The 25030-nt window shown below is 50.1% G+C and overlaps 12 protein-coding genes across 12 annotated transcripts; 7 read left to right on the forward strand and 5 right to left on the reverse strand.

Moving 5' to 3' along the window:
- Window positions 1-174: 174 nt before the first annotated feature.
- Window positions 175-3280, reverse strand: BO88DRAFT_407499 (beta-glucosidase). The gene is made up of 7 exons (XM_025707451.1): window positions 2698-3280; window positions 2451-2644; window positions 2352-2404; window positions 2072-2294; window positions 1773-2019; window positions 1561-1723; window positions 175-1511 (listed from the first exon to the last, which is right to left on the reverse strand). The coding sequence occupies exons 1-7, from the start codon at window positions 2819-2821 to the stop codon at window positions 218-220; spliced, it is 2298 nt and encodes a 765-aa protein (XP_025559551.1). The 5' UTR covers window positions 2822-3280; the 3' UTR covers window positions 175-217.
- A 728-nt stretch (window positions 3281-4008) lies between these two features.
- Window positions 4009-5024, forward strand: BO88DRAFT_407500 (uncharacterized protein). The gene has a single exon (XM_025707453.1). The coding sequence runs from the start codon at window positions 4328-4330 to the stop codon at window positions 4718-4720; it is 393 nt and encodes a 130-aa protein (XP_025559552.1). The 5' UTR covers window positions 4009-4327; the 3' UTR covers window positions 4721-5024.
- A 932-nt stretch (window positions 5025-5956) lies between these two features.
- BO88DRAFT_456989 (uncharacterized protein) lies at window positions 5957-6997 on the reverse strand (the record flags this gene model as incomplete). The annotated part of the gene is made up of 3 exons (XM_025710961.1): window positions 5957-6320; window positions 6397-6446; window positions 6743-6997. The coding sequence occupies 3 exons, from the start codon at window positions 6995-6997 to the stop codon at window positions 5957-5959; spliced, it is 669 nt and encodes a 222-aa protein (XP_025559553.1).
- Window positions 6998-9369: 2372 nt separating this feature from the next.
- On the forward strand, window positions 9370-11277 carry BO88DRAFT_372094 (carotenoid oxygenase family protein; the record flags this gene model as incomplete). Its single annotated transcript, XM_025704225.1, has 5 exons — window positions 9370-9555; window positions 9610-9733; window positions 9783-10159; window positions 10208-10345; window positions 10396-11277. The coding sequence occupies 5 exons, from the start codon at window positions 9370-9372 to the stop codon at window positions 11053-11055; spliced, it is 1485 nt and encodes a 494-aa protein (XP_025559554.1). The 3' UTR covers window positions 11056-11277.
- A 125-nt stretch (window positions 11278-11402) lies between these two features.
- BO88DRAFT_490562 (uncharacterized protein) lies at window positions 11403-11912 on the reverse strand (the record flags this gene model as incomplete). Its single annotated transcript, XM_025712789.1, has 3 exons — window positions 11403-11598; window positions 11659-11830; window positions 11898-11912. 3 exons carry the CDS (start codon window positions 11910-11912, stop codon window positions 11471-11473), a joined length of 315 nt encoding a protein of 104 aa, XP_025559555.1. The 3' UTR covers window positions 11403-11470.
- A 1279-nt stretch (window positions 11913-13191) lies between these two features.
- Window positions 13192-13709, forward strand: BO88DRAFT_418404 (uncharacterized protein; the record flags this gene model as incomplete). Its single annotated transcript, XM_025708345.1, has 3 exons — window positions 13192-13221; window positions 13282-13360; window positions 13414-13709. The coding sequence occupies 3 exons, from the start codon at window positions 13192-13194 to the stop codon at window positions 13707-13709; spliced, it is 405 nt and encodes a 134-aa protein (XP_025559556.1).
- A 291-nt stretch (window positions 13710-14000) lies between these two features.
- Window positions 14001-14533, reverse strand: BO88DRAFT_456993 (uncharacterized protein; the record flags this gene model as incomplete). Its single annotated transcript, XM_025710962.1, has 3 exons — window positions 14001-14308; window positions 14378-14444; window positions 14504-14533. The coding sequence occupies 3 exons, from the start codon at window positions 14531-14533 to the stop codon at window positions 14001-14003; spliced, it is 405 nt and encodes a 134-aa protein (XP_025559557.1).
- Window positions 14534-15739: 1206 nt separating this feature from the next.
- On the forward strand, window positions 15740-16579 carry BO88DRAFT_347948 (alpha/beta hydrolase; the record flags this gene model as incomplete). The annotated part of the gene is made up of 2 exons (XM_025703396.1): window positions 15740-16141; window positions 16205-16579. Coding segments are annotated over 2 exons (777 nt in total), but the record flags the coding sequence as incomplete, so codon positions are not given.
- A 559-nt stretch (window positions 16580-17138) lies between these two features.
- On the forward strand, window positions 17139-17760 carry BO88DRAFT_137277 (Zn(II)2Cys6 transcription factor domain-containing protein). The gene is made up of 4 exons (XM_025701425.1): window positions 17139-17331; window positions 17383-17488; window positions 17550-17623; window positions 17683-17760. The coding sequence occupies exons 1-3, from the start codon at window positions 17184-17186 to the stop codon at window positions 17599-17601; spliced, it is 306 nt and encodes a 101-aa protein (XP_025559559.1). The 5' UTR covers window positions 17139-17183; the 3' UTR covers window positions 17602-17623; window positions 17683-17760.
- Window positions 17761-18075: 315 nt separating this feature from the next.
- On the forward strand, window positions 18076-19407 carry BO88DRAFT_428587 (fungal specific transcription factor domain-containing protein; the record flags this gene model as incomplete). Its single annotated transcript, XM_025709090.1, has 4 exons — window positions 18076-18218; window positions 18281-18511; window positions 18567-18918; window positions 19012-19407. 4 exons carry the CDS (start codon window positions 18076-18078, stop codon window positions 19405-19407), a joined length of 1122 nt encoding a protein of 373 aa, XP_025559560.1.
- A 108-nt stretch (window positions 19408-19515) lies between these two features.
- Window positions 19516-21542, reverse strand: BO88DRAFT_490564 (carboxylesterase; the record flags this gene model as incomplete). The annotated part of the gene is made up of 4 exons (XM_025712790.1): window positions 21260-21542; window positions 20957-21192; window positions 20238-20896; window positions 19516-20187 (listed from the first exon to the last, which is right to left on the reverse strand). The coding sequence occupies exons 1-4, from the start codon at window positions 21514-21516 to the stop codon at window positions 19516-19518; spliced, it is 1824 nt and encodes a 607-aa protein (XP_025559561.1). The 5' UTR covers window positions 21517-21542.
- Window positions 21543-21844: 302 nt separating this feature from the next.
- On the forward strand, window positions 21845-23983 carry BO88DRAFT_490565 (sugar porter family MFS transporter). The gene is made up of 5 exons (XM_025712791.1): window positions 21845-22118; window positions 22222-22491; window positions 22571-23026; window positions 23089-23694; window positions 23759-23983. The coding sequence occupies exons 1-5, from the start codon at window positions 22001-22003 to the stop codon at window positions 23839-23841; spliced, it is 1533 nt and encodes a 510-aa protein (XP_025559562.1). The 5' UTR covers window positions 21845-22000; the 3' UTR covers window positions 23842-23983.
- The last annotated feature ends 1047 nt before the right edge of the window (window positions 23984-25030 follow it).

Raw genomic sequence — 25030 nt, forward strand, 5'->3', positions numbered from 1 at the left:
AGGGCACCAAGAGGGCAATTGGATGATATCCCTCGGTTTACAAGTGCTCGTGGTACGCTGAGACAATGTGCAACAGATGAATGACCCGGAGCCCCCGCTTGATCATCCGAGGAAAGCTTCGCCCGAGGAAGAAGACACATAAGCAGCAGTATATTAGATCGCCCGAGCGGGCTGCTCACATTTGTGCTAACATTAAATCATGATTATCCTTGTTATCTTAGATAGAGAACTCCCCCGTCAATGGCAAATCACGGCTCGATCGTCCCACGTACACTTGATACGTGCCCGACTGCAGTTGCCACTGCTGCGCTTCCACGTTCCAAGTGCTCAAGTCGCGCCGATTCAGCGAGAAGCTCACCTGGGCTGTCTCGCCCGCGGAGAGAAGCACCTTGTCGAACCCACGCAGCTGACGGACCGGTCCATTGGGTATCCCCACATACAACTGGGCCACCTCCGCCCCGTCAACTGATCCACTGTTCTGCACCTCGGCCGTCACTGTGACCAACTCATCCCACAGTCGAGGGTTTCCTCCTTCTTGAATAGTGGCCGACGGTGGATACTCGGAGGTCGTCTCGTTGGTCTTTTCGATGCTCAGCCCCGAGTAATCAAAGGTGGTGTACGAAAGGCCAAACCCGAACTCGAATTGTGGGGTGATGTTATCCTTGTCAAATGCTCGGTAGTCGATATAAACTCCCTCGGAGAAGTCTGACTGGGGAAATAGGCCATACGGCGTCTGTGGTTCCGATGGATGCAGCAAGGAGCCATAATCCGAGGCTTGCTTGGCGATGGTGTATGGAAGCTTGCCCGAGGGGTTGGCCCGCCCGTAGAGAATGTCTACCAAGGCATGGCCGGTGTCCTGACCTGGTAGGTGTGCCAAGACGACGGCAGTGACATTCTCATGATCAATCCAATTGTATACCAAGCGAATGCCAGCGTTGTGGACGACGACAATGGTGTTGTTACACTTGCTTGCCACATTTGTGACCAGGGTGTCGCTGTAGTCGTCCGTCAATGCGGAGCGGTCATATCCTTCTGTGGCATAGCTGTTGATGAAGACGAGGCATGCCTCAGAAGTGGGATCCACCTCTGGATCTTGAGCACTGACGTCCCACAGCACGGATGTGCCGTCCTCGTAGGCCTGCTGTTGAATGGCATTGAGTGGCGCAATGACATATGCCGGTGAGTTCGATCCTGAGCCACCGCCCACCCAGAGAGTGTAATTTTGGAAGAGAGCATTATTACCCAAAACAGTAGAAGCAAGGTCGAAAGAATCAATGACCTTGGCATCATAGCCAAAGACAGACACTAGCTGGGGTGTTTGAAGAGGGAGAGCGTTATTGGTATTCTTCACCAAGACGTGCCCCTCAATTGCGCTCTCCAAAAGCGTGCTCTTCTCGTCGGGGGCCGTTCCAACAACCGCCTGGTGCTCCGACTGGGCGGTTGCTGGCATACCAACGCCAGGAGTGGGAAAGTCCGTATCCTGGTTCAACTGATACCACGTTGCGATAATCCTGATTCGATTAGCATAGCCGTACTGGGAAAGTAAGCTACGAAGCTCACCTAGTCGCCATATCGTCCAGTCTTGATGCCTCCATCGTGCCGTTGGAAATGGCGGTGGTGAGGTTGGACCCCCAGAGCGTTGTTTCAGGCATCACCATGTCCAAACCAGCATTGGCCGAGGCAATTCCACCATGCTGGGCTCCCCAATCGGTGATCACATAGCCTAGCATATTCAGAGACCGTTGTATAAAGACCATGTTGGAAAATCTCACCTTGGAAACCCAGCTCTGTCTTCAGTAGTCCGTTAAGTGTTTTGCTGTTCTGGCAAGCGTAAGAGTTGTTGATCCGCTCATATGAGCACATAATGGCAACGCTTCCCGCCAGGACGGCATCCTGGAAAGGCCACAAGTAGAGCTCGTGGATTGTCTTGTCATCGATGTTAGACGAGACGGCAGCCACGTCAACACCATTAACCGTTCCCGGGTTTCGGTTTGTCTCTTGCTCGTTGCCGATGTAATGCTATCGAACCATAAGCCATACTGTGGGCGCTCAATGAATGACTAGTTCTCACCTTCGTTGAGACACCGACACCGGAGGACTGTACCCCCTGCACTGTTTCGTATACAAGTGCTCCGGTGAGGTAGGGGTCATTCGAGAACCCTTCCCAGTTGCGGCCGCCCTCTGCCACCCGACCAAGAGGGCCAACAACAGGACCGAGAAGAAGGTTCACACCTTTCCGGTGAAACTCTTGCCCCATGTACTTGGCCCTGTCTCGGGCAAGGGTTCGATTCCAACTGTATCAGTATGTTAGTTTTAGAAACAGTAGAGACGTTCGTTGACATAAATGTTACCTGGCACCGACGTGAATACCGCTAGACCAACCGTTGACATAGTCTGTTCCCCGCTGCGAAAATTAGACGTATCCAGTCATGTATGAAGGCCATACGTACCAGGCCATTGCTTGCGTCGCTGACACAGAGTCCAGTAAAGTTGAGGCGCGGGATCTCAGCAATAAAGCCCGAGCAGCCAGTCTTGGAGCTTACTCCTGCCGTGAGGTTGACCTTTTCGTCGTCCGTCAATTGAGCGACGAAGGCCTTAGCCTTCTCATAAGCGGAAGCCCACGACCCAGTACCCGTTCCCTCGGCTTTGGTCAGGCGTTAGTAAAGGCTGTGCCTGACAAGGGGAATCACCACGTACGAGATGGATAGACTGCGGGAGACTGTCCATAGAAGTAAGTGTCGCTAGTGATGTTCTGTGACGGAGCAGCGCTGGAGAGCGCGAGGCTCCCAAGCAAGCTGAGAAGTGCACTGATGCTGTGCATTTTGGGAATGCTGTCTTGACTGCTGCCAGGTCATGTTGCACACTGGCCACATGGTGGTATTTAAATGCCACTTTCCCCTCACATTTGCATGGGTGATATTGAATGTTTCATTGTGAATGTGTAGTTGCGGTGCCCGTACTTGCGGGATTTCCAGACTAGCGGATAAACATCGGGAAACGGATACAAGTGGTGTGTGATTAGACCATGTCATGCGAGGTGCAAATGGGAAGAGGAGGAGTATAGAGGCGTTTTCGGGGTAACATTAGGCGAGCCGTCGCTTCTCCTCCACTTCCGGCAGCGTAGAGGGATAGAAATGCCGCTGTAGGAGGCCCACAATTTCTAGCAAGTCCCCACCTGCAGTGGAGGAAATCCGGGGAAATGCAGGGTATGAGTCGTCATGTAGGTAAGAACATGCCTCGGCTAGGGTACGCGGCGAAAGAGAGGGCGTACTGTGCAGAGCTGCGGGTGGATGAGGCGACTCAAGATTTCTCTTTCTCCATACAACCTCCGGCTTGGCTTAGGCACTTAGGCTATTATACTTTCCGGTCGTCTGACCGCAGGAATATGGCATGGCGTCATCCATGAGGCCTGGTAGGTCCGAGTGGGCTTGGTCTCCTGTTGTTCTTACTCAGAGCCAATCAGCTGCTGGGCATCATGATCTAGGTTCAACGCTTATTATATGCGATCGGGCCCCGGAAGAGAGTCGACGAGCCCTATTCATCGGGTCGCTGGCCTAGAGATGACGGTTCATGCCGCACCAAAAATTGGAAGTGCTCCCACTCTCTCATCGGCCCAGAAAATCGGCACTTGTGGAGACAAAACGTAGCGATATGTGGAGGATGAAGCACCCCGAGACGAGGGCGTGGCATCGGATGGTGTGTGATGGCATCAAGTCCGTTCGAGGCATCACCCGCCTAGATCGGGTTGGAAGGTGACCGAGCGGGGTAGTCAAGAAGAGCACATCCTCAGTAATGATGCAGAGGGTTTCAAAAAATTACGTTGTATGCCCCTTAAAGGCCTATACCTCAGGTGTAGCGGAGGGGCAGGATCGCTATCGTAAGCATGGATTGACGGGTAGAGGCGCCATAGAAAGTAGGGTACTAGTAGTAGGAGTAGCAGTGTACTAGTATAGGGTCCTTCATTGAATAAACCCGTCTATGTAATTGAATAGACATTATGACGTCGCATTCACTGTACAGCTTCTTTCTCTTGCTTGCTCCTTCTTCCTTTGCCTCCTACTCCATCTCCTCGCCTAACAACACGACCTTAGCCCGTCGACCACCTTTACCATCACCATCACCATCATCATGTCAGTCAACACCGCTTCAGTAGAACCATCCTTCGGTTGCCGCCTTACTGGCCTAGGCATGGTGATCTTGACAGTTCGCCTTCTTTCTGAACTTCTTACAATACCTCCATCCGAAGTGGAAACTCACCTTGTTACCGACAATGAGACTGTTGAACAGACGCTGCTTGAATCCGACAGGTTGAGACATTTGATCAGACATGGAGCGATCCCAGTGTTCCCTCTTGACATTGGCCTGCCTCATCGTCGCCCTCCTCAGGATCCCGACCATATTGATTGGCTTCCCCCACGCTCATTCCTATAATCCCTACGAACCCTTTTCAAACCGCCTATCATTAACAACGAACTCTATCTCTACCACAACGTTTCGCACCGACTGGCCCGAACCTACTGTTGTCGGCCAGCAAGACCAACACTTTGCGTCCGGTATCGATATCTACCATCCGACCCCAGAGACATCAGAAGAGGGGACATGTTCAAACACGGTACCTCCCTGGGCAAGCGTTAGCGAACTATGCAGCCGAATGGTGTCTACCCAATTACTTCTACCACCGGGCAGCATCATCCATCTCACCGCGTTGCAATACCTATAGATTTGCAAACGCAGATTTCTCGATCTGTAATACGGACACCACACATCGCTTTACCGCGCAACGAAGAACCTGTTACCGAATTTACAACGAATGCCGTCAGGATAACCAAAAAGAATTCGTTGAGTACACCGGACCGGATGGAATATCATCGCTATACCAAGATGTGGATGTTTCCTGGCTCCGTTGTATGCAGCTGGAATCGGGAAAATTGTGACGTGTTCCTCTAAATGAGTCATCGGAAGATGGACACTAACTAGCTTGGCTTAGCTATACCTACAAAGTTCTATTTGTAATAAGTCCTTAGACCTTTCTCTGGCAGTTTAACTGCTTATTTTTTCTGTCCCATGATTCGCACTTTCATGAATCGAGTATGATTTATACAATCACGGATACTAGTATGCAGCATGGGTAGACCTCTTCGCTTCTTCCTGCAATCACATAATCATGATATAAGCCTTCATGGAGAGCTCATTGGAAAACGGTGCTGCTGTTGTCCATCTGACACACTTTTTCCGGAAGGAGATGAGGCATCGGGAAAGAGTGTCACTTCAGGCTGTTCTATCCCGTGCGGGTCCCAGAAAGGGAATAGTGTGGCGGTCATGGCAGACATTCTTGTTCTTGTTCTTCCTTGTCCACTTTCTCTTCTCTCCCTCTCTCTTTTTTCTTTCTTTCAATCTTTCTTTCTGTCAGTTTCAACTCACTCTTGCTTAGAAATGCTACCAAGCTTTCCGCGCCATAGTTGATACCCCCATGTCTTTTTCTCATAACCATGTGGGAGGACCCCGGCATCCCTCCTGCCGTCATCGAATTCCGGGGATACCCCGGACCCACCAGCGCTGCCCAATCTACTACCAATGGAAAAGATTGACGATGCCCTGCAGTGACATGGGTGGAAAACATATTATTGCGGGGATGCGAGGGACGGCATGATGGGCTGTTACTCATTCCTCCATAAGCAGTGGGTCTCCATGTGTTTTGTCCCCCACTTGTCCCTCTCCACAAATTGCAGGGATAGGGAAACCTGGTCGGATGCACGCGGTGATATGACTCCTGCTTAGTGCTTCTCTCACCTCTCAACGATGCGATTGTGATCCTATGATCAAAAAGGTGGGGATAGTACGTGGCGGGGACTATAATGGACAATATCCGCGGATTTTAAAGGGGGTGCCCCGTTCGCTGGGACGACTCGCTCTTGCAAACATTGGCCCCGACGACCACCCAGCGAGGTAACCCCGCTCACACCCGCGCTTCCTTCTCCGCATGACTGCCACAGCCATGCCACACCTCGCCGGCAATGCGGCTTTGCAGGTTCCGCTTTTCATCAATGAGTTCGTCACCGAATACCGCGGCACCTTGCGCTAACGACTTGTTTGATGTCTCTGAAACGAAGAAGAATGAAAATACGGCGGCAGCCCCACAGAAAATTCCAAGGAAGAGATACGTCCCCCATTCGAGCTTAAGAAGCATCTCCGGCACGACAACCCCGATAATGGAGTTGGCCAACCAAATCATCCCCGTAGCTGCACCAACCCCCTTGGCACGTTTGGAGCTAGGAAACACCTCCGCAGGGAGGACCCATGCCAATGGCCCGTACGAGATGCTGTAAGAGAGCACATATAGGTCCGTCACCCGTGTCAGTAATTACTGCGCAGAAACGTTTGAGGGTGAGAGCTTACAAATCAGGGCCACACAGAACCACCCAACTGCCTGATGTGTAGCCCAGTCGCTACTGAATTGGTTCATTTACCCCGCCATTACGAGATGCGGGATTGCCATGGCTATCCCACCGTAGATGGCCAGTTTACGCCGCCCCACCCGATCAAGATACAGCATAATTGGAACGCCTCCGACGAATTGACAGACATTGACTATTCCTGGCAGAATCAGTGAATCATTGTCTCTCTGTCCCAGGGCTTCGAAGAATGTGGGCGCATAATACACGAAAGCGTTGATCCACGAAAACCATATCGGTCAGGAGCTGAAAAAATGGGGAAGGATCACTGCAATCAGTGGATCACATACATGCTGGAATAATGGAATGGCCAAGGCAACAAGAGTCCTCCTGAGGTAACTCCGCCGAAAGACATCGACCCACTGTTTAACGCCGACAAGGAGCGAATGACGAGCGTAGTCGGAATACTCCCTTTCGAGGAGCGCCTGCTGGAATTGGACCTCCGATAAGATAACTTTCCATTCGAATTGCACCTTCTCGTCTTGCGCAGACCGTCTGCGCAATTTAGCCAAACAGCTGAGGGAGTCCTGATCCCGACCTCTCATCGCCAGCCAGCCGGGCGAGAAGGGAAATAGATGGATGCCTATGCCCACAACAAGGGCCGGAATTATCTGGAGGAGAAACGGGAGCCAGAACGCCCAATCCCCATTTTCGAGATATCCGATCGGCGACGGCAGGAAAGAACAGACAACCGATGAAGGGCCCCAATTCAAGCATCCCAGTCATGAGTCCCACATTGAAGCCATAGTGTGCATGAATCGAGGACATTCCAGGGAATTGTTGTCGGAATTGGGACATGACGAGAATGATCGATATGACTCCCTGATGTAGAAGATGTTGATCGAGTCATAGTGTAAGTAGGTCATGGGATCAGCCGAGTAGGACAAAGGACCTACCGTGGCCAAATGAAAAACCACCGAATGATGCCAAGAACGCAGCACCGAATGCGTAGGGATTGTGGATGAGGTCCCTGAGCTTTCCAGCGTCATACATCACATCCGAGGATAGAAGAGCAAGCGCATTGATGTCGGCATGTTCATCATGGACTGCCGAACTCTTGTCGAGCTCTTCCGGGTGTTCTCTCTTGGTCGTTGTAAATTCTGTGCTATTGAGAGGGTTCCTAGTGTCAAGGATGGAAGATATGCGTGCTAAACGGCAGAAGAGTGCCTTCTGTCAGCTTATATACGTAACAGGTTCAGATAGTAATTGTGGGTATACTTAATACTCATCAGCCGCCTCGATGCCGGCAATCATTGAGACGCCGCCCCGCACCTGGGGTGTCGATCCGGAGGAGCATCATTCATTGGAGCTCGGTGGAGGTTTGCGGCGAGCAACCGACCGTTTATCTTGTCTTCATTGGCAATGCTTTCCAATTGATGGATCATCATGTCTTGTTCGCTGTTCGCCGAATGCAGCAATACTTCCCCGTGAGGTAATGCTGCCGTCTATCCGACTTGCAACCACCAATTAACAGCGCGATTTGCACTGTGGTGGAGCCCGGCTTGGAGTCAATGATAAGTCAGGCATGGAGTCTTGATGGATGCCATCATCTCTTCCCAACGAGCCTGCCACTTTTGCCCGGCCATCTGGGTCACCAGCTTGCGTAGTTTGTGTTGGGGGTTCCCCCAGATTGTCTTTGATGAGTTATTCGGGTTCGAGCTTTTGTTCATCAGCACCCCGATCTTTTAGTTGACTGGTTTCGACCTCTGTATATTCCCCAGTTGTCGCATATCATCTCGTACGCCAGGAACTTTTTCAGCAAGATGAATGTACATAGACTCGCTTCTCGGAAGATGAGTGGTCAGATCCTGTTGATTGGGCTCACGGATGAAATGAGCAGTATCCCTGTGAAAATAGGAACCCAGCGATTTGCCGATAAGAGCAGCCTTACCGAAATTGATCCCTAGACTAAGAAGTAAATCCGTCCTTGGCGTTGCCTAGCATGCTTGGTATCCAATCCGTGGTGGCTAGGACAACTGGTCGCCCTGGTACTTGCCTTCGGGTAGCCCGGTAGTCTATCGCATACTGAAAACTGGTAGATCTTGCTGATATCAAAAGTGGATTGTGTCGAGCTCAAATCTGAGATATTGTCCTGCACCTCTTTCATCGGTTGTGCCAGTCAGCAGATTGAGGTAGGCCGTCGGTCAGTACTAGCAACTCTAGCAAGGCTGAGAACCTTGAACGTGTAGACTGTAGTACTAAGAATATCTGTCATGTTCTCGGGAGGTAGCAGATCAATCTCAGTGATGTTCTTGTTACTTTTTGCAATTGACTGATGATGCAGTAGTATTAGTTCGTATGCATTCAATAGCATTTACTGGCAGCATTACCCAATATATATTTTCGTGGGGTGGGTCCCTTACAGTCCAGAATTCATGAGACGCACATTGAAAGCTCATGCTTGTGAGTTTGACACAATAGTCAAAAAATGAGGACATCTCATCTTGTCGGGGATGCCCAGGGTCTTTACAGATGATCGGTACTCAGTATGACTATGAATTGATACGTATGACGACTAAGCCACTCCGTCCCGGCTGCTCGGAGGTATTTCTATTCCGCTGAGTCATCGCACCCTCCTGCTCCCCCGCTTCAATAGTAGTATCCGGGTTGTTTTGCCTTGTCTCTCCCCTGGAATGACTTCATTTATTGATCCATCTGGAACCTGGTATAACAGCTGCCCCTCCCCGGAGTCGGGATTCTCCGCTGAGTCAACATGATCGGCTTCACTGATGTGCGTAGCCCGCAGCTCGGCAATGCTTCGCCCACCTATAAAGTTAGCCAGGGCGCTTCAACAGACGTGTTTGCTGATAATATGGAAGAAAATACTTCCCGGAAGCAAAGCAGCAGTTTGTCTATTAGTACCGGGTTTTGATATTTCCCTCTCTATACAGAGTGCTGGCCATCCAGAACTGGTTCCATGTCTCTCCCGAAGACTCTCCACTTTCCCGCGAGGCCGCAGTTCTCGGCTTTTATGAAGCCATGTCGGGTTGAGGGTGAGGTGAACAATCTAGAGGTCTATGGAGATATTCCAAATGATATCGACGGCACGTTCTTTCGGGTAATGCCCGATCCCCAGATGCCACCCTTCGTTGAAGATGATCCGGTTTGTGTTTACATCCCCATTGATATGCTGAAGTGTATGTGCTGAAAGAACTAGTGGTTCAATGGCGATGGGAATGTTAGCGCCTTTCGGATTAAAAATGGCACCATTTCGTGGCAACAAAAGTTCGTACGTACTGAGAAATTCGTGCGCGAAAGAGAGGCAGGGAAAGCTCTTCTTGGTATGCCGGTTCTCAATCTATGTCTACTGGAATTTGCTAACTGGTACAGGGAAATATCGGAATAAGTTCACGGATGCCGTCCGGTTCAAGATCCGCAGCACAGCAAATACTAACATTATCTTCTTTAATGGGCAGTTGTTGGCCCTGAAGGAAGACTCCCCACCATATGCGATGGATCCTCTTACCCTGGAGACAAAAGGTCTGTATGACTTTGAGGGACAACTTCCAAGTGTTACTTTCACGGCACATCCCAAGTTTGACCCCGCAACCGGCGAAATGGTCTGTTTCGGCTACGAGGCAATGGGTGATGGCACACCAGATGTTTGTTACTACCAGGTCAGGCCAGATGGGTCTTTCTCCGACATTTGCTGGTTTGTGGCGCCTGTTTGTGCCATGATACATGACTTTGCGGTGACTGAGAACTGGGTGAGTGTCAAACCGATTAGATCTGCAATAAAAGTCTAACACCACTAGGTACTCTTCCCGCTTATTCCCCAACTATGCGACATCGATCGCCTGAAGGCTGGCGGGGAACATTGGCAATGGAGTCCCGAAACCCCTTTGTATATTGGCCTCATCCCTCGAAGGGGACCAAAGTCTGAAGACATTAAGGTGGCTGCCAATCGATGCAACTCTTCATCCAGCGCACTGACTTATAACAGTGGCTCCGATGGGACAATTCCTTTCCTGGACATACTCTCAACGCGTACGAAGACCACAATGGACACGTCATATTCGACCTCGGTATCAGCAAACAGAACGTATTCTTCTGGTGGCCAGATAGCAAGGGATCAGCACCAGATCCCAGCACAATCACATCGCAGTTGATGCGATTCACAATCGATCCGAACACAACAAGTGAAATACTGCCTGACCCCGAGATCCTACATGCCGGTAATAGCGAATTCTACAGAATAGACGATCGCTTTGGCACACGAAAGCATCATCACTGTTTCTTCGATCTCATGGACCCTTCCCTGGGCACGGACTTTAAATCAATAGGGCCTCGTCTCGGGGGCGGGTACCCTCTATATAATGCTCTAGCTCACGTGGACTTGCAGACTGGGACCTCAGAGGTCTACTTCCCCGGTCAGACACATCTGGTGCAAGAGCCAGTTTTCATTCCAAAAGCAGGGTCTTCCATCGAAGGAGACGGATACCTTATGGCTCTGGTCAATAACTATGAGTCGATGACAAGCGAGCTGCATCTGTTGGATTTGACGGATTTCAGCAAGGCCAGGGCTGTTATTCCTCTGCCGGTTCGGCTTCGGCCCGGTCTGCATGGAAATTGGGTCGATAATAGTGATATGCAGTCTATATAAGATGTGATTCATTCTGGTCCGCATGGGAGATGGGAGGGTGGACAAGGTTATCTACTTGCTCTACAACGCCACATCATACTGCCGTCCGATGCAACTGCTACGTTGAAACTATGCGGAATGAATAAACCCCGATTATGTCACTGATAGGCTCACTTTAACGGAGATGAGAGCCCGTCTAATATGTAACACAAAATGATACAAGCACGGAATAGCAACAAGCTGAGTACTACCGCAGTCCCAAAAATACAACTTCCTCGCAGCCAACTGGTTCACTCTGCAATACCCCTCTGTCAGATCTTCATCGGCATCTCGCTTAATGTTAAATCAAACGCCTCATGGCGATATATGTCCCACTCCGGAGAAGGCAGCGCAAAATCACGCCGATGCACCACAGACGCCAACACAACCGTCTGCTCTAGATAGGATATATTGCGTCCAAGGCACCCCCGAGAATGACATAGTTGAGATCTCTAATACATTTGGTGCCGTGTCCGTATATGTCCGAAATCGCTTTGATGTTGTCAAGCGACAGAGCATTGGGGCCTGTACATAGAATAGGAGCACGTTGGTGAGCTTTGCATAAGTCTCTGAAACGGTACCCACAGGCACTCAAGTACACATGGCGCAGGTCTGTCAACCCGGACAAAGGCGAAAAGCCTAGGTATTTGCGTAGACCCTTAGGGTCATAAAGGTACCAGAACAGCGGAAGGACAAAGGCGTATGTTGCGGCAGCGACGGCCGTTCCCGCGAAGATGAGGAGTCCCAACTTTGTGAGCTGCGAGGTTTGTCAGTGGAGACTGCAAGAAGGCAAGCGACTCAAGACTATGAGAAATACAAGGTACTAGTAAGCCGGGCATACTGGTGATAATGGCGCAAACTGCAGCGCTGCCAATCACACTGGCCGTTGTGCCTACCCGTGGGAGTTACCACAAGAGGAAAATTCCGAATTATAGACATTGAGATGCTCCACTAACGCCTGCTACTAGAGCCAATCCATGTCTGATCGGATTAGAGATTGTATGCCTGTTGTGAACGAGTTGACGGTCGAAAACGAAGCTCCGAGGTGACACGGTTGCACGGTGCTCCAGTACTTTTGCAAGATTTGCATGGTGTATCGCCGCTACTTATTACGCTTAGATGTTAATCCAGTCACTTTTCTAACATCCTCGAGCCATAAAGGTTCACTACAGCGAACATGTCAATCTTCCACGGCATTAGCAGGTAAACAATTACCGTTTGGAATGGGATTGAAGGGACGTACCTCTGCACCGCACATAAGACAGTAACTGTTTTGTCCGCGAATTCATCATAACCTCACGCTTGCCCATCAACAGAGGGCAAGGATGGCTGTTAATTGGCCGATAGGCTGGAAATCCAAAGAAAGCTTGGGGGAATGCGGAGAAAGAGGAGAACCTTGCCCGATCGGGTCAGATGATGCGGGGAACCTGCCTGAGAGGCAGGGCATAGTTGGAGACGTTCAGGCACCAGGAAAAAATCTCGTGTGATACACAACATTATGGAACATGGACTAGAGCTGTTTTGACATTAGTCATGCTGTGTTGACTTCAAATAACATTGAGTAGTTATGGTTTGAGAACTTGGAAATTCAGGACCATCACACATGTAGAGTCGGTCCGGTCTAGAAATGCTGCTTAGGTATCTTAAATAACAGAGCTGCCCTTGGCTTGCTTTTGCGCACTATGAATCGCTACTAACACCTAGCCATGTCAATGTACATCTCATACTATTTGTCTCTCTCAGGCCAAGAAATTTCTTGAAGTGAATGAAGTGTGAAAATGAACCCACGATGTTGGCCAGCTAGTGACGAATTCAGCAGATACGGCGACTAACACCAGTTTCCATTACCAGATCTCTTGTTTGCTTCTCGCTCTTCACATCTAGACTCTCTTCTTTAACAGTCGCCCTGGCAGCAGTGTGATTTATAACCAAGTCTGACCCGTAACACAACACTACCCTCCCAAAATTTCTTCTTCTCCCATTCAGATACTCCTCTCTGTTGATCTGTCTATCCTCGCTTACAGCTTCGGATCCTTCGCTTTACTCCTTACCTCTTCACCCATCACGAACTACTTCATACCCTTCTCCCACAGCTTACAACTCAGCTGCGGTACCAAGATGATCTGGTCGTCAGAAGCAGACGCCAAGGTAAGCCAGTTACCCTTACATACTATGTACCACGGTTATATACGAAGCTGACATCTAAAGCTCTTCGTGGGTGTCCTGAATCAATTGCGCGGAAAGTTGAAGCTCGACTATCAAGAACTAGCGATGCATATGGGTGGAGGTACTTCCTGCCCTTTCTTATATTACCCGAAGTACATATACTGACAAACATAGATTGCACCTCCTGCGCCGTTGAGCAGCGCATGGTCAGGCTCAGGAAGCAGGCAGCCAGCGCATCCCCAGCAGCGTCCACTGGCACTGGTGGTGGAACTGCTAATTCCACCCCGACTACAACCCCAAGGAAGCGAAAGGGAGATGGTCTAGCCACCCCTGCGAAGAAGAAGACCAAGACAGTTGCTGCTGCGTCTGTCAAATCAGAGGTCAAGAAGGATGATACTACTACCGTCAATGAGGATGGAAAGGCTGAAATCAAGGTCAAGCCTGAGATTAAGAATGAACCTATGGAATGATGGTGTGCTGGGGCTGCGTTGTTATTTACATCTTCCTATGGATCTCTGGGCGACGGGATTTTGTATTGGTCTTAATACAGGTAAAAGAGAATGCCAATGTGATAAGACCTCAACCGACGGACGGAGATAGCAGCAAGTAGGAAGACAAAAGCACTGCATCATACGATTGAGTGATTCCACGATCAAGTAACATCCGGCGCGATGTAAAGACATCACTAGGATAAACAAATTCCCTCTATGGACAGTCAGCCTGTAGGTCAAGATGGGATCATAACCCATAGCCATGACACCCTAGTTCTTGTCCTTCGCTGCAGACAAGATATGAGCCTCATCACCAGAATCGTCCAATACCTCCTCCTCCTTGACCTTCTTCTTTGTCTGGCGATTCTTCTTAGGGGTCGGTGTGGTAGGCCCATCGTCTGACACCTCCCCTTCCTTGACATTCTTGGTTGCGCGTCTCTTCTTGGGGGTTGGTGTAGCAGAGCTATCATCGGCAGGGCGCTTCCCATTCATACTGAATGAAATACCGGACTTGATCCCCTTGCGATATTTGGCTAGGTGCTCCTTCAGGGCCTTTGCCGTGGGTTTATCATCACCGGCTGTAGGTGTTAGCATCCATGATTTTCTGACATTTGCTTACATGAGGGGCGTAAAAATGATGGACTTACGCCAGCCGTCGGCAATCTTGTCCAAATCTAAAGTCAGAGTCTGGGTTTCGAAAATGGTCCGCCATAGCTAGTGTTTCCTGGGTTAGAGAATGTAATGATTGGGTATCTGTTCAGGGGGCACGGTACTAGTTCTTCATTTTCTGGGGTCCAACGCATGGTTGATGGCCGATTGGCTCGGATATGATGTAAGGGGAGAGCTTGAGGTGAGGATTGTCAGAGGTTATAGAGCACGAGATGAATTGGATGAATTAAGAGTAGACGGAGCGAAGAAAAGCCTTGAGACGAGATCTAGGAGCTATTCTGCGATCTAGCTAAAATGCACCTAGGCGAACAAGCCTTTGGTAAGGGTAAGAGGAATGGGGGGGTGGTGCAGTGATCGAGTGTTTATATTGTAATGTGATATCCCGACGCCGCAGCAATGAAAGACGGGCCATTAAAATGTGAGCTTCAGTATTCACTAGCTAGCAGTCACTGTTGCGTTTCCCAGGCAAGCCGGAAATAACTCTACCAAAGTAGAGATTGCCTTGGCAGACTGGACAAACGAAAGAACAGATATAGATAGCAGCTGAGAGGTGATCATACTATCTACCCTGAAGTTGCACGCTACTACGTGGAAATAACATGGGGCGCTTCGCAGATACATATGTGCTGGGTAACGCGAAGGTCCAGAATTGGCGTTTTGCCCGTGGAGTTGATCATGGTAATTTACTAGCGTGTCTCAGATATGTTGCACAAGTGGAATAGAAGTCGTGAGAGTTTGTGCATCTGAGGTATCTTCTTTGGCGGTGATCTGGACCAACAGGCTATAATAGCCTGGTATTATTGAACCAGGTTGAGCTGCAATCGATCGGGAATCAAAGGCGAGATCTCAAAAGTAAAATCGCGATCGGCTCGCCGCGGACCCGAAAGGGAAAGGCGCCCTGCAAGTGCCAGGCATGCAGGCATCCATGGTTTCATGCAAGCCTCGGAAGGGCCCTAAAAAGTATATCCGCCTCTCCTCTCACCAGCACCATCTTATCAGTAGTATCGTCCGCATTTTGCTAATCCTTGCGTACATATACACATAATATGCCATTTTCTCATGGTCTGACAAGGCTTCCTATAATGAGAATCAGTATAATAAGTCATTTCCATCCTCGGTTGGAATCGCAGGACTAGTGCGTGGATAGCCGCAATACCGACCACAATGCTAGTGCCATGATGTGGAGAGGCAAGTCGGGATGACCCAGCCATTCAAAACTCATAATTCGGGTTAAATTGGCTTTGGTCCTGATTACCCCGCTTCGCCCATTTGTTGCAAAGTTTGCTTCCTCGCTTTCCCCTCCTCAATATCAAGCAGTCTAATCTCCATCATGGCCCCCTTCCACTGTTGTCCTTGTCCCTGGTGCCTGGCATCAGCCGTCCTGCATGCGTCAGCTGCAGGATGAACTGACAAACCGGGGGCTCAACGCCATCACAGTTGCTCACCCGTCCATTGGCAACACCTCACACCCGCTGAAGACCATGGTGGATGACAGAGCGAGTCTGCACGCCGTCATCGAGGAACTCGCGGATAACGGCCATTACGTGACTGTAGTAGCTCACTCTTATGGAGGTGCAGTTACCTCGGGCGCATCTGAAGGGTTGGGCGTCGCCGAGCGACGTGCGGCTGGCAAGCCAGGTGGGATTGTTATGCTCGTGTACCTTGCAGCCTTTGTCATCCCTAAAGGCCAAACTCTTCTCGGTTATTTCGGTGGAGTCGCCCCTTCCTTCTGGGAGATTAAGGTCGGTTCTGTCAAGTCAATTGAGTCATTCTGCGTGAACGATACTAAATAGTTGGTGGACCAGGGTGATCTTATCTATGCCAACAATCCGACCATCAGCGATCCGGCCAACCTCTTCTACAATGATCTCCCCAGCGACGTTCAGGATTACTGGATCTCTCAGCTCCTCCCCATAACAGCGGGGTGTTCTCAAGTACCTAACACTTACGAGCCGTGGAAGTATATTCCATGCACGTATATCAAAGCTAAGCAGGACCAAGCTCTGTCACTGGAGATGCAGGAGAACATGATCGCCACAATGGAATCCGTTACGACCCGGACCCTGGACTCTTCTCATTCGCCTTTTTTGAGCATGCCCCGTGATGTTGCCGTGCTGGTACAACAATCGGTTGAGGAGGGACTGGAAAAAGCCGCTGATGTCGGTATTCCTACCGCATGATTTGTGTTGAAAACTGTCTTGAATCACACATTTTATGCACACTTCGAAACAGTATGATCAGCTTGAACCCTGTTAGAGATTAGATCAACCACAATCATCCAGGTATTGGGACACAACGCCGTCCTAGAGATGCCTCGCAGAACTTCAAAGCACAATAGCACCCGTGATCATAGTAACGAATCGGGCTAAGGTCCTGAGATCAGCCATCTCACAATCAGCCTGGAGAATTAATCAAAGTACATGTCAAGCACGAGGAAATAGCGCAACCTGCTAGCGGCCATTATGCCGGCTAGTAATTAGAATATTCGTGGCTAGTAATAGCTTTACAATGCCTTCTTCTTGTCGGCTTTTATTTAAAATAGAAACAATTACCGCGTCTGTACGGTGTAGCCTGGCGGCGATACTCATAGTATACTGTTTTGGCCCACTTAGCGAAAACATTAACCTAGAAAAGGTGCAATCAGCTAAACCTCGCTAGTAGTGAACCTCCGGAGGCGGTGAGGATCTGGATCTGGATCTGCCTCCCCGGCGCTGCCTCAATTCTCTCCACTCCTTCATCCTCTGCCTCTAGCCTCAACTCATCATTCGTTAATCTATCCATCCGATGACTGCAGATCCTTCGCAGTGCACCAGTGGGGGTTCTCTTTTACTATCCCATCGTAAAGGGAAGAAGACCGTGGTTGCTTGTGACCAGTGCCATCGCCATAAGCTCAAATGCTCGCCCCGATCCCAAGGATGCGCCCGCTGTCACCGTACGCCTCCACTTCCCGCTGCCTCACTCGCCCAGTTCTGATCAACCCCAGGATTAGGGATACAGTGCACTTCCAGTCGCCCGATTAAGAGACGCGGAAGGCGACCAACTAGACAAATGCCCCCACTTATACCTCCTCAACTATCGGAACCTTCATTGTCGGTGCGGCCCATGGTACCCTCCCCGGCTTATGCGCGGATGTGCTGAACCCGACTGCAGGATGCACCTGATTATCCTATACTGGACTGTCTTTGCGATCTGCGGGTTTTGACATCGGAACAAGCCACGCCGAGGTATTCCTGGCCCAACCTCCATGATTCCTTGGAGCCTATCACGCTCACCATAGAAATAGCGCTTCCCCGCTTCAACTCTCGCGTTTCGAGGCCTGTCGTCTGTTGGAGCACTTCTATGCTTCACCCAACCAAGAATTCCATGCCTTACTCATCCGAAAATGCAGACTCCTAGATCAGTGTGCCCCAAGGCCCATACTGCCAACCCTGCTACTTTCGATCTTATGTACGCTTACGGACTTCTCCCGAGCAATGATCCTTCAGCCATCTTACACGCTATAGGTGTCGCTTGTTTTATGCCGCCTGCGGAGCAGTCACTTTATGTATCCGAAAGAAGAGTCAATGAGCGGATGGCACAAGGACGCTATCTCCTTGACAAGCTAATACAGCATTTTCATCCCAGGACATTACCCGATACTAACCATGTTCTCGATGATGCCTTAACGGCATTTATCATGACAAGTATCGCCCCGAGCGAAAGATCGGTCGAGTCGAGTTTGCAATACTGGCTTATTTTTCTCAGATTTGTTGTTCAAAAGTTGGAGCTACACAAAGATGTACCCGATCTTAGTCAAGATGACAAAGAGGAACGGAGGAGGTTTGTTCTTGCTGCCATCATATACTTTAGCCCCAAGTTCGTTGATATTGAGACCATGACAGGTTATGGTGGGCAACTTATATCATAGATCGACATGCGGCGTTGTCATTCAACGGACGACCGCGAATTACCGACAATGAGTGTCTGTTTCTTCCGACTCCATGCCCTGATGCATTATGGAATCAGTCTGGCCCATTACTTCCCCATAATCAACAGCCAGGCGCGCATGAAACAGTGCTCAGCTATCATGTTGGGAATCTGGATATGCTAGGGCTTTTCCTGCCTCTTTCAAGGTAGGATTCCTTGTGGTTCGCCAAGTTCAAGCCGTCGTATCTGAAGCTAGTGCAGGATTCTGGGCGAGATCTTGGAATATCGCTTCCTTAGCGACCATTCAACATTTAACACATGCCATGATCTTCTGAACACGGTGCAAACGAATATTTTGCAGCACCTCAAGATGTGGTATCACTCATTCGAAGCTCTTGTAGGCTCAGAGTTTAGCTCGATTGCTGATCCAGATTCCCATTCATGTCGGGTAGCAGAAGTCCCTCCAGTGGCCTACTATGGATTTCACATGTACCACTGCATGTTTGTATTACTATATGGTCCGATGGACGTGGTGCGGATGTATCAAGACCTTACATGGCAGTCTTCTCCCGACTTTCTGACAGCCGGCGAGCATGCTGTAGCTTGTGCTAATGTGAGTCACCTCAAATCGCGTTGGTATATTCTGAAGGAGAGCCCGAAGTTCTATGTTTTTGTAGACACCTTTGCTCACATAAATTCAATGAAGGTTGCCCGACATATATTGCGCATCGATCCACAACTCTCTCTGATGTATAGATTCTTCGGAACCTATTTTTTACAGTCTTCATTCATCTTTCTCATTCTGGCACAAAAGCTGGGGAAGCAATCAGATGACCTAATCTTACGCAATTGTTCTATTAATCTACAGGTTTTGGACATGTTTGTAGCTGCAACAAACATGGACTACCAACGCACGTTTGCCAAGCTCTTGCGCCGGACACTGTCATTCAATATGGCTGAATCTTCCGGGGATATTGCCCCCGACCATAGTCAATCGACGCCAGAATTTATTGGTGTCCCGCAATCGTCTTTGGATCCAGAAATGCTTCGTTACCGCTGGGCCCCAGGCTATAATGGATTGTGGGTTGGCCCAATGAGCTGAAAATAGGTCAAACATACCGTCTGTTCACTACTATATTGAGACCTGCACTGCCAGGCCTTCCCGAAGAGTTATTAAGGGTCTAACAATTGTCATTGGACTACTACAGCTTTATATAATATGGCTCGGACCAGTTATGGCTTGTATGGCCTGCTGGGCAGAACGCCAATGTCTACCCAGGACCTGGAATCTGTGCAATCTATCCGTCCAAGTCTGATCCGAGTCCATGTGTACTGTTGATGTGGTTCGGTCACTGCCGTAGACAGTTGCGTTACCGGTCTCAATATCGGGAGATGGGGCCGTGATGAACCGGATCCAATCTCTCTGAACGCGGTCGACAAGGGCGGCGTTTGTCTGTGCTTCGGCTGGCAGGGCCTCGTCTGCAACTCTTATTGCATCTGCGAAGCAATTAAAAATATATATCAAGTCGACGCAGTGCTGGGCAATCCCTTGCCTGGGTCCCGGAAATGGGTTGCCCACACTCATGCGATACGAGTGCACCGCAGTAGGACGGGGAACGATAGGGCTTTCTGTATGCTTATTTCTGGGCACTTCCCAATCCCTTAGTTCTTTTCTGGCACATTGCACAGGATACCCGAACTGTATATCCGTCAACAGCTGAAGCACCCGTGTTCTAAGCTCCGTCGGGGAAATGTCTGGGTGGAAGCCGTAGGCCTGGTATAGTCCTTCCAAGAACTCCTTCGACTCCACCCCTGTATATAGTTTTTCGCTCAGATGCTCATAATTTTTGATTTCATTTACCTCGTTCATATGTAAAAGACCCTGTTCTTTGTCAGCATATGATGTTGGCCCCGTACAATGGGCTGACTAACCTCGACATCGGTATCACCGATTAGAACCGGAATTACCTCGGTACGAGAGGCCGGTATTTCCGTAACAGATTCACTCTCAGGGCCATCCAGGTGAACCTTCCAGCGACCATTTGGCCTTTTTGAAATTGTAAGACCATCTTCCACTAAGGGACAGACAATGGAACCCAACTTGCCAGCCGCTTGCAGGATCTCCGCGGGCGGAAGGTTTGCCATGAAAGCCATTCGCGAAATAGCATCGCCTGCGGGAGCTCCTGCATGCTGACAGAAAGCACTCCAGCGCACGTTGGAGACGTCCATCGAAATGGGACCGAGCACACCAACAGTTCCCGATTGAATAATTCCTCGCTGAACCAAGGGCTCGCCTCTGCCAAGAATAGCCTCCAGGACGTGGGCATGCGACGAGCTTCCACCCGCTGATTGACCTCCAACGGTGACCTGGGTGGCATCACCGCCGAAAGCACCAATGTTCTGACGCACCCAGCGAATAGCGGTTCGCTGATCGCTCAGTCCGAAATTGCACCCTTTCCTCTGACCTTCCGGTTGGGCTTGAATTATCTCGGATGAAGCCGCGAAACCAAACATGTTGAGGCGGTAGTTGATGGTGGCCACAATCATGGGAGTGCCTAGCTCAACCGATTTCTTAACGAGGCGAGCCGGATCTATTAGGCAGTCAGTGGTACTGTGGGTGATTACACCTGATCCTGAAGCTAGGAACTTACCCCACATCGGGTCTGTTCCTGCACCGAAGCTATATGCTCCTCCATGGATATACACGTATACTGGCAGTTTCACTTCCTGCGCATCGAAACCGGCTGCAGCAAGGGTCGCAGCACTGGGTCTTGTTACGAACAGATTGAGACAGTCGAACTCCGACTCCGTAACGTCGGCCGGGAACTCGAGATGAGATTGAAACTCGTCGGTGTTGTTAGGTTCCTGCGGCTGAGGGCAACGAGGACTGACGCACAGGTATTAAAGTTAGCGGGCTATAGTCCTGCTCACTCCGAAGCAACATGTCGACCTACCCGTTTCGTGTTGCATCAAATTCATCCCGGGGTAAGCGATCACGGAGCAATGCATGCTGCCATCTCGCCGGCACAGTCCCATACGGGATCCCTCGAAACTCCTCGATTCCTGAGATGGGTGATTTTCGACCGATCACCCGCTGAGGATATGAGGGCGAGGTTTGCGTTGGGACAATGACGACTACTGGGTCGCTGGACGAGGCGGGAGCCTGGTCAGGATCCTCGGGCACCCGAAGCTGACGCACTGCAGCAGCCATAATGTCTGTGTAAAGCAGGGAATAGGAATGAACAGGTGTTTGCGATCCCGAGAAACATGGTCGGCGCGGCTAATGATTTATACCTGTCGGGCTCGACCATCGTGGAGTTGCATCCCTAGGGTGGATCCCCCTTGTTTCCGTTTGCTGTTCGCGGCCGTCCGCATCCCAAGCTAATCTGTCCCATACCCAATCAGCATCGCTGTTCGGACCGCGCCGGTGAACTCTAGTCGGTGAATTACGCTGCTGGCATTCGGCCAATTTCCTTCTTTACGGCTGGGATCTCGTTCATTCGGTCGGCTGACAGGGCTTCTCCGCAACCCCGGCTTTGGGGACGAGAAAAATCTGGGGTGGACAGGATAAACTCATCCCCAAGTTGCCTCAATATAAGAAGCACATCCTGACACCGCCCACTGCACAATGTCTTGCTCTCTCCTTGTGCTTTCAAGTCGGTTATCTGTCTGGTTTTCGAAAACCTCTCTTCATTATGACGGCTCCAATGTCGGCCGCAGCTGCTGCCCGAGCTGACTGGCGTGCCATTGCAATCTGCCTGTTCATCACCATCGCAGCCTTTCAATTTGGCTTCGACTCATCCTATTACTCTGGTGCGTCTACAGCTTTCACCCTTCTGCTGACCAGCGACCCGCTGAAGACCATAATACTGGCGGACCTGCTTTGAATACAGTACACTAATACACATCCCTATAGGTATACTGGTAATGGAGCCCTTCATCAAAGCCTATGGACATTATGACAATGCAACCGGCGGCTATGTTCTCAGCTCCAGTATTCAGTCTCTCACCACCAGTATCATCAATGTCGGTGAGCTCGTCGGAGCCGTATCCTCATACCTTGTCGATGACAGAATCGGTCGCCGAGGGGGCTTGTTTGTTTCTAGCACATTCGTTGTCTTGGGAGTGATCTTCCAGGTCGCTGCCGACAATCTTGCACTGTTAATTGTTGGGCGGCTACTCCTAGGTCGGTATTTATTGACCGATGCTGTACCACCGCTGCCACGGTCGCCGATATGTTACAACTGTTACTAACCGATGCGTAGGGTATGCCGTGGGTCTGATTTCGTGCTTGGTTCCTCTATATGTCGCTGACTGTGCCCCGGCCCGGTTCCGTGGGGCTCTGGTTTCTCTCTACCAATTCGATGTTGGTCTTGGACTGCTTCTGGGTGTCATCGTGGACAATGCGACCAAGAATCGGAACGATAGCGGCGCTTATCGGATCCCCATGGCGGTTCAGCTGGTCTTCCCAGTCATTTTGGTCCCGGGGCTCATCTTGTTTGCCCCTGAATCACCTCGCTGGCTCTTGAAGAAGGGGAAGACGGAGCAAGCCCGTGCAGCTCTCCGTCGCTTGCACGGTAACCGACCCGACGTGATCGAGAGCGAAGTTTTATATATATCCGGGACACTCGAAGAAGAACGTCGCGCTGAAGGTTCGTGGAGGGAGCTACTACACTGGCATCAGGACGGTCGCAAAGCATACTTGGGCATGGCACTACAAGGTAAGATGGAAAGCCGTTTTCCTTCTATTGTTTTCCGATACTAAATGTCTTCTCTCTATCAGCATGGCAACAAGCGTCTGGAATCAATTTCATCACCAGCTACGGAATTGTGTTCTTCTCGGCTATTGGAATGACCAATTCATTCCTGATCCAAATGGGCTTGTATCTGGTCCCCATGCCCGCGGTATGGCTGAACCAATACTGCGTCGAGCGCTTTGGCCGTCGCCCTATGCTCCTGCTCTCGTGCGTTCTTGTTGCCATTGTGCTTTTGATTGTCGGCGGGGCCGGAACAGCGTCCCATAAGACTATGACTCTCGACCGATTGATCGTCGTCATGGTATACATCTACATGATAGTGTATAATCTTTCTCTGGGCCCCGCCGTTTGGGTCGTTACCTCGGAGATTGCAGCCGGACCGAACCGCAGCAAGTTGATGGCTACGTCGACGGCGGTCAATTGGTTTTGCAGCTGGATGGTGACGTTTACCTTCCCATATCTCTTCGACAGCGATGCTGCCAATTTAAGCGCCCGAGTCGGCTTCATCTACGGTAGCCTGATGGTCGCGGCTACGGTTTGGATATTTTTCTTGCTTCCGGAGACGTCCGGACGCACGTTGGAAGAGATACAAATCCTCTTCAAGAATGGTGTATCCGCCCGCAGCTTCAAATGTATGACAAATATTCTCCCTTGCTTATTGTTAGGCAACAACGTGACTAATTCGTCTTTTTGCAGCTTATGACATCCCCGGAGTGCCAGGTGACTATGTCCTCGAGGAGAAAAAGGAAGCTCATGCGACTGAGGTGGAGGAGGTATAGAGAAGGAGTGCCGGACTTGACTGACTCTGATTGTATCCTGAAGTATTGATGCTCGCATGTGTTAGACTATATATTAGTATGCCATTCAGTGATCAGTTGTTGCGAACCCAATTTGATCTTGCATGCGATAAAGCGTTTCGCGGCACACGAATTATATTCTTTTTCTTTCTTTCTTTTTTTTTTTTTTTTCGGCATTGTTCCCTAGCACTTTATCGGCAATTTTCAGATCAACTAATGGACTTGGACTTAGAAGCCCCAGTACCAATTACTCATGTATACCATTCCCGTTGAGAACATAACGAAGACGCGTCTACTGTACTATTGCAATACTTACTAATATCTACCCGGTGCCAGACTTTCTTTTGGCTCGGCCGGACCTCGGCTAAACGAGGTTTCTGTCTGCTACACAAATATGCGCGAATTGATGCGAAGCATCATTATGGTATCGAAATAAGTTCGACGTTGACTCTTGGAAGGGTTTGCAGTGTCGGGAGGCTCCGACAGGGGGTGATAAGATCAAACAATAGCACCATGGTGATGGTAGTCACAGCTGGACTCTTCACCGTCAAAATCGACCATGGAACGACCTCATGCAAATGACATCAGCGCAAGAGTTTTGCTAAACATTGTTTACCCGTCCCTGAATGTCAAAGTTTATTATGCGAACGAAACGTTAATAGCATTAGGCTCGCATTTCTCCATGTTCTGCGACCCTGAACCGTCCACCGAGACGAGGGCGTGGTCGGATCACCCGGTTGATCGACCGTGGCTGATTTTTGGGTCCGAGGGACATTGTTTACTTGAAACCACTTATCGTCGAGAAAACCATGCATTAATTGCTTGGCAATCGTACCTGTCGAGCTTTCTCGAAGACAACACGGTGAAACTAACCTCGAAGTCAGGATCTTTTGAGTTGGCGACCCAAAAACATGGTCGGGATGTGAAACACGCCGTTGGTGCGCCGGCACCAGGACCCCTAATTCAGGGTCCTCGGCATGCCATTATGCCAATCCTCAGCCCACGGTTCGGTCCCCTTCCTTGGCCCGTGGTTTGCAAAAATTGGTCGGTCCCTTTGCCCTGGCCTCTAGATACTCTATATCAATTCTTCTGCCTGAAACAATGAAACCAGCCTATTTCTCTGGGCATCGGCATACTAATGGATTCGCCATGTGATGTGCCGGGCGGGTTA

Source organism: Aspergillus vadensis, assembly GCF_003184925.1.
Source record: "Aspergillus vadensis CBS 113365 unplaced genomic scaffold BO88scaffold_24, whole genome shotgun sequence".
Classification (NCBI taxonomy): domain Eukaryota; kingdom Fungi; phylum Ascomycota; class Eurotiomycetes; order Eurotiales; family Aspergillaceae; genus Aspergillus; species Aspergillus vadensis.